This window comes from Camelina sativa, chromosome 15 (assembly GCF_000633955.1).
Source record: "Camelina sativa cultivar DH55 chromosome 15, Cs, whole genome shotgun sequence".
NCBI classification, from domain to species: Eukaryota; Viridiplantae; Streptophyta; class Magnoliopsida; order Brassicales; family Brassicaceae; genus Camelina; species Camelina sativa.
Genome location: NC_025699.1, coordinates 15,272,515 through 15,280,578, shown reverse-complemented (window position 1 = coordinate 15,280,578; position 8,064 = coordinate 15,272,515). Strand labels below are relative to the sequence as shown.

At 37.3% G+C, this 8,064-nt stretch overlaps 1 protein-coding gene across 1 annotated transcript; it reads right to left on the bottom strand.

The window, feature by feature from the left end:
* Nucleotides 3,648-4,820, bottom strand: LOC104748485 (putative F-box protein At3g23420). The gene has a single exon (XM_010470120.1). The coding sequence runs from the start codon at nt 4,818-4,820 to the stop codon at nt 3,648-3,650; it is 1,173 nt and encodes a 390-aa protein (XP_010468422.1).

The following is an 8,064-nucleotide window of genomic DNA, read 5'->3' as shown; positions in this document are numbered from 1 at the left end:
ATTCTCCGACGTTTTTCCTCTTTCGCTCTACACGTCGCTCGTTAATTGTTTTCCTAATTGTGTGTAAAAGTTTTTATTTTCGTCAAAGATACTAAATAAGATTTGACCTACATAAGCTTTTTATGTATAAAGGTTTCCCAATATTCTAACTTCACTGATGTCACTGCACTTAACCATATTTTGATTTTAGGTCTTGTTAATGTTTTGCATCATATAGAAGTGATTCCTTAGGTTTTATAGCCATTTCTGTCCAAATATGCACTTAATGTTTAGAAGCATGCGTTGCATATATTTGTGCATTTGGAATATTATTAGGTGTTATGGAGCTTTAAAAGGCTAAGGAAGGACTTGGTGTTATTTCTGGAGCTAAATAAGAGGAATAGAAACATCAAGAACGTAAAAGAAAGCACTCGACCACACCACTCGATCAAGCACACAGTCGAGCACTCGGTCGGATTCATAACAAGCCCCTCAAAGATCGATTCGGATGAAAATCTTACGTATAGATTCAGCTTCAGAATTCTTCATAACAGTTGTAGGAAATCGAATTACCTTTTTAATGCCGGTTGTCTCAGGTCAATCGGAGTTGTCATTCAAGAGTTATCCCTATTTTACTGAACATATATCATCCCGGATCGAAGACTGGAACAACAATATTTTTATTTCTCTATTTTTAGAGTAATTTTTTTTGGTCAGTATGGCGCCATATTTGGTCAGTCCATTAGCCAAATCTTCGTAAAGAACGAGACTCGATCCCTAGTGTGATGGTGTATGTGCTAAGTGGACTGATATATTATGGTTTTTAGGTGTTTTTAGCATGATATAAATTTTATTTATAGAGTCTTTTTGATGATTTTAGAGTATTTTTGAGTCTTTATAGGATTTAGCATGGATGTGAGCATAATCAAGCATTGAGGCTGAAGCTGCAAAGTTGGGAGACGAATTCAGAGAAGGAATCGACTGATGCAAATGATAGTGTCGATCGATGCAGAGCCAAAGAAGAAATCAGAAGTTTTCCCAAAAGTTTTGAAGATTTACAAAGCTACCCCAAAGTTTTCCAGATTTACATCATTAGTCCCTGAACGTGTTTTAGGAATATAAATAAGATTTTTATGGTCATTGTTTAGACCTAAGCTTTATTTTTCCCTGCAACTTTTAAGAGAAAATTCTGAGAGATTTTAAAGAGCTTTTGAAGAAAAGAATCAAGACTCTTTCAGAGAAGATTCAGAACTCCTTTACTTCTTCTTTAATCTCTTTCTTAATGCAATTTATTTAGAAGATGTTTTGCTTTTCATTGATCATGTCTAAGTAGATCTCTTGTTAGGTTCAGGATTTTTCACAGGGTTTTTATGGTTTATTATATATGTTATTATTTAGGATTCATTATCTTCTGTGATCTTCATCTTTGGTTTTTCTTAATGCTAGATCTTTGATTAGTCATCTGGATTTAAATCTTATGATTATTGATTGATATGAGAATATAACTGATTTTCCTGATAAAACCTTTGATTAGCAAAATTACTTCTTGCAAAGAGATTTGATTTAGTAATTTTGTGAACAATCTAAACTTGTTTTCAAAGCTGGTTTTTAACTTGAATTTTGCAAAAAGATTTGGATTTTCTGGTTTTAAAATTAGATAATATTTGCAGTGATAACTAATTTATTGTACAATAGAGTTTAGAGTTCTAGATCTGTTTTTAATTGATTGAATTATTGATTGATTTAATATTCTAAAAATTTCTAAGAATTTCCCTAGACCTAGCGTTTTTAATTCCTGAATTTACAACACTTTTATTTTCTGTTTTTGCATTGTTTTTAATTTAATATTTTGGTTTAGCATAATTAAAAGATTAATAAGTCTATTATGTGATCTAGAGTCTTGTGAATTCGATCCCTAAATACTACAGTGATCTCTTCATTTGAAAGAGTAGTTGTAGGGTAAATTCGAGCATATCATCAACTTTTGAAATAATAGTTGTTACAACGAAACAAGTAAACCCCGTACCAAACTAAAAATTAACCAACTTCTCTTACACTAAGTACCTTATGCTTTCACAACCAAATAAATTACACCAAAAAAAGATTAAAATCTCTCATCACAAAAGACACGAATCAACCAAGTCGGGTGACCCGATGCTACATAAGATTGTAACCGGCAATCAATATTGACAATTTTAGGTGTGGTACTCGCTTATCTGTTTTGCTAACGAACCTTCTAACACCAATCTTCCATTCTTAATAAACTTCATTGTCTTAAGAGTTGCTACAGCTTAGAACCTGAATAAAGGCCATGCATTTGGTCTTAAGACTGCACCTACCAATTCTGAATCTTCTGCGAAGAAAAGACGGTTTAACTTGTGATTGCACATGCTTACTATCGCCTAGATTAGGCTTAAAATTATATTTTTGCCTCATTTCTTGACCTGATATTATTAGAGAAATCTCTTATGCTATGAGGTTTCTTGACCTCATTTCCCTTCCACTTCCTCTTTGTCCATGAGGTTTCAACATTACACTTAAGTGGAGAGAGGTCTTAGCTAGGCTTGAATGATTCCTACTTCATTGTTAGATGAAGAGTCCTGTTGTCTTAATTAAGTGTGGTTTGATAAGCAATGGAAGAGTGATAACATTTTAGCCACCATTTTTTTTAGGGGTCAAACTAGACAAGCCTCAGTTGAGATAAAAAGCGACCATTACCAGTAATCCTTCTTCTGCACTTGCAGTCAATAGATTTAACACTTTTCATATCCCAAAATGTGGCTTGGAACTCATCACGGGTAGCCAAAGTTTATTCTTCAGTACCAAAAGGCATGCAACCCACACCCACACATACCGTTTGTCCATGGTAAATACTAAATACACTACACAGCATCCGCACTTTCAAATGACGCCCCTCCTTGCAACAGTGTAGCACCCCAATATGCCATGTTGATTCAAGATTGACCAATACCATAACAATCTACTCTACAACCCAAATAGTCATAAAACCAAACCTTTATTTCCCATCGACAGCAGCTGAGAACAAAGAAAAAATCCCAATCTCGAGGAACAGAAGGGAACAAAGGTGAAGCTTGCACGCACACAAAAATTGTAGAGCAAGAAGCATAACATGGCTTACCCAGGAAGACCTCCATCAGGGCGGTGGAGTATACTTACTAACTAGCAAGTGAAGCCTAGTGCAGAGGAATGAATGAGCTCAGACTATGAGAGAGAAAAAGGAAAATATGCCTCATAATATAGTACATCTTGGCCTCATAATATAGCACATCTCAGATAACTAGCTATCAACCTTGAGTTGTTCCTTGATAGAAAGAGATGAGAATAAGCTCTGTAGTCTTCTCTAATGAACACACGATCACCTATTCAACTTATCTTTTAACAGTTAGAAGAGTAGATAAAAAGATGAACTATACTTGAAGACTTGCAGTGCAAGCGGCAAGATGCCAAACTTTAATTCTCTAAGCATGTTTGCTAACTTTTTAAGTTAAACGCAGCCTGGTCTGTTTTGCATCGGTCAGTACAATAGGACAAGGCAATTACGTAACTCAAGGCAGTGAAACGAGGGTCAAATGTGGGAAACAAAAACAAGGCTGAGAAACAAATTAATGGACTATGCAAGAAATATATATTGTAAAAAATAAAACAGACTAATTATTAAGTTGCACTAAACTTGGAACATAAGAGCACACAAGTGGATAACAATGTTTGTACTGAGAATCTCCAAGAAATGCTTTTTTGACGGATCCATCCACTCCAAGGATGTAAGCTAAATTGCGATTGGGGTTTATATATAAACCATTCTCGTCTAGAACGATTTTATCAAAAACCACAGCGACTTTCTCCTCCTCGTCAATGAAGAAACTCGCAGCTGTGACCGGAAACTGGAAGCCAGAGAAAGTAAATGGTGTCATATTGAGAGCTAAGAAACACTTGGTGCTCCAGGACACGTCGTTGGGCTCAATGTTAGTAGTTATCCATATCTCCAACATTGATGTGTCCCATCGCTGGAATAAAACCGCAAGCTGCTCCTCTCTAACACTAGATAGAGTGGCAGTATCTTCAACAAACCACTCAAAAGGAAGAGGCAAAAGCGGCCCAAATACCTCTCTTGTGAAATCAAAACAAACCAAGAAAGCCTCCTCGTCCACACCTTCTCTTGTTTCTGAAGGCTTCTCTTTAGCAAACCAGTAAGTATTTCCCTTGAGGGAGACTCCACGGTCATAATAATCTACCTTCCCGTCTGGAGAGACATCAAGTACCCTCCATGAAGCAGAGTTAAAGTCGTAGATATTGGTCTCAACAAAGGTAGTGGGGCAAAATACATCAATAAATCTCAAGATTTTGTAGCTGCGGCTTCTATTGTCGTATCCAAGAGCATACAAATAAAAGTCCAATCTGGGGAAAGTATGTGTGGGATCGATCCACTGGGTTTGACCCAAATACGGGTTCCAAACCACGAGCTTAGTGTGGTCCTTGGTGATGCATAACAACAAACCGTCGCAGTGAAAGACTTGAGATACATGGACTTCATATGAATTGTCTAGGCTATTAAGTTTACCTTCATGCTCTATACATGATGATGATTGAGCCTTGTCGTCGTGAAGATTGATGCTCGTCAAATAAACCTTATAATCCATCATCAAGACCACTATAGACTTCTTTGCGTTCTTTGCTTTCGCTACTCCAAGGTGCATCTTTCCAAATTTCCTACATTTAGATAAACTGTTCCAACTTTTACAAGCGAATCGGACTTTTCTCATGGATGTCACTGGAACCCTAGAGAGCACCTCCTCCGCCATATCCTTTGGAAAATTGAGCATCGTCGTTCAACGAGGATCGATTTAACGCAAATTAGATCGAGAGACAATCGAAGACGCATATATAAAGAAAAGATTCGGTGAACACAACCCGATCGTGTTACTGTTAGCTTTAGGTCCATGTCCAAATTAGACTTTAAAAGCCCAAAACCGATCCAACGTGGGTTAACAGACAAAATCGACACAGTTAATATTTAGAAATTTTTTAAATTCGGACAAAATTTTAGTACACAGTTCATTTCTAAATTTTTGAATGGAATCTCTAAACTTTCGTACAATACGTTTTGACCTAAAAAAATCTTTGTGTCTGAGAATCTATTGTCAAAAACCTTTGACTCCCTCTGATTCCATTAAATAACCTTTGTGTCAGTTTTTTTTTTTTTTTCTTTTTTTTTTCTTTAACCTTTTCATTGATCCTACTTTTTATCTTTATTCTCCCTCATAAAATATAGGAAAATCATTTGTCATTTGATGGGAAGTATCTTTCACATTCCTAACAGGTTAGTGTTGCATTTTATAATGCTTGTTTCAATATAAGTATTCAGAATGTGTGAATGATTTGGGATCATTATATTTTTGTTGCGGAGGACGGAGAATATGGTGTCAAGGCTCAATCTCAAGGGAAGTTACAAACGAATGATATGAATGTAAAGAAGCCTTTACGTATCCATGAAGGCTTTATTGTAAGTTGTATCATTGTAATTCCATCTGTGTTTGTTTTTATGTACTCTATGGCAACTCCAGCTTCCAGGTTAAAGCGGTTTCATGTTGAATAACATTGCATAAATAAAAACAAGGAAACATTTATATCTTTGTCTTAAACATTGTACCCAAGATACAGAGATCTTGAATTACATCATAGTACTCAAAACTTGGACAACATAATGTTTTTGCAGGGCCCTAATGGAAGTGAACCATTGCACCATAACAGTACGAGTAGATGTTCACACATATTACAGTTTATGATCTTTTGCATAATCAATCATGAAAGCAGAACTTATTCGAGTGTCCAAATACTTATGCTCCGGAAACAAGAAATGGTGGATGAAGAGTTTGACTTAGTTTTACTTCAAGAGTCTAAGTGTGAGAGTTACACTCTGTGAATGAGAAGGTTTACTCTCAAGCTGGTTTAAGAAGAACACGTGAGAAGCACGTGTGACAGTTAGCCGTCTAACAGAGTTAACGGAGTGTTTACCTTTAAACGTCGGTGATCTTTCTCTTCCTCAATCTTATCTCAAATTAAAAAGTTTGTTAGATCTCGAGTCAGTTAGATCTAGAGAGATTGTAAAATAACAAAAGCAGAGAAGAGAGAAAAGCTTGAGAGGTTGTAATCGGAGAAGAAGTGATTCTAGTGGATTCCGGAGTACTGCCTCCGGCGAGACGTAGCGTTCCAGTTTGGACGTGAACTCGTTAGATTCGTGGTGTTCTCGTTTTCGATTTCTTTTCTTTTCTTAAGTTCTGTTTCGTTATTTGTTTCTTTCGGAGTTCGATTCAAGTGGATTAAAGCGTATAATCCCCACAAATTGGTATCAGAGCTTACGGTTGTTAGGCGGTGGTGAATCGAAGATGTCCGGAGTTCCGATCGCGGTGTTTGATGGATCGGGAGAATTCTCTCTGTGGAAAACGAGAATACGTGCACATCTCAGTGTCATCGGGTTGAAGGATGCGTTGATTGAGAAGTCTCCGGTGACTCCGCTTACGGAGGAAGAAGCTCAAGATCCAGAGAAGAAAAGGAAACATGAATCTGATGAAGCGGCAAGGTTGGAGAGATGCGACAAGGCAAAGAACGTAATCTTTCTCAATGTTGCGGATAAGGTGCTCAGGAATATTGAGCTGTGTGATACTGCGGCAGAGGCATGGGCTACGTTGGATAAGATGTTCCAACCTACTTCTCTTCCACATCGAGTCTATTCGCAGCTGAACTTTTACACTTTTAAGATGCAAGATAGTAAAAAGATCGATGATAACATTGATGATTTCTTGAAGATTGTGGCTGACCTGAACCATATACAGATTGAGGTATCGGATGAGGTTCAGGCTATTATCTTGTTGAGTTCTTTGCCTGCTAGGTTTGATAGTTTGGCAGAGACTCTTAAGTACAGTACTGGTAGAGAGAAGCTAAGGTTGGATGATGTGATGGTAGCTGCTAGAGATAAGGAACGAGAAGTAGCTCAAAATGGGAAAACTATAGGTGAAGGATACTTTGCTAGAGGTAGGTCCGAGAGTAATAGTCAGACACCGAAGGGTAAAGGAAGATCTAGATCAAAGTCTAGAGAAGGCAAACGTGTCTGTTGGATCTGTGGAAAGGAAGGACACTTTAAGAAGCAGTGTTACAAGTGGTTGGAGAAAAACAAAAATAAAAGTACAGGGTCTGATAAAGGTGAAGTCAGTGTAGCTAAAGCTAAGACAAATTCAGATTCTGCAATGGTTTTAATGGCTATTGATGAGACTCTATTGGTAGCCGGAAGCACAGCTGAGGGGTGGATTCTTGATACTGGATGTTCATTTCACATTATGCCAAGGAGAGATTGGTTTGTGGAGTTCAAGGAGGTTGGTTCAGGTTTTGTCAAGATGGGAAATGACACTTACTCTCAGGTTAAAGGGATTGGGAGTGTCAAGATCAGAAACACTGATGGTACGCAGGTGATATTGACTGATGTAAGGTACATGCCAACAATGTCTAGGAACCTAATTTCTCTAGGAACCTTGGAAGACAAAGGATGTTGGTTCAAATCTCAAAATGGAGTTCTGAAGGTGATCAAAGGTTGTTCAGTTATGCTTAAAGGTCTCAAAAGGGAAACATTGTATATTCTTCAAGGTGAATCAGAGGTTAGTGAATCAAATTCATCTGAGGGGGTTAAAGATGAGACAGCTCTTTGGCATAGCCGATTAGGTCATATGAGTCAGAAGGGAATGGAGATTTTGGTTAAGAAAGGATGCCTGAACCGAAACTGTATCAAGGAGTTAACTTTTTGTGAAGACTGTGTGTTTGGTAAGAGTCATCGAGTGAGTTTCTCTCCTGCACAGCATGTAACCAAAAAGAAGTTGGACTATATACATTCAGATTTATGGGGATCTCCACATAACCCAGTGTCCTTGGGAAATAGTCAATATTTCATCTCATTCATCGATGATTATTCAAGGAAGGTTTGGATATATTTTCTTAAAAAGAAGGATGAAGCGTTTGAGAAGTTTGTTGACTGGAAAAAGATGGTGGAGAATCAGTCTGACAGGAAGGTTAAGAAGA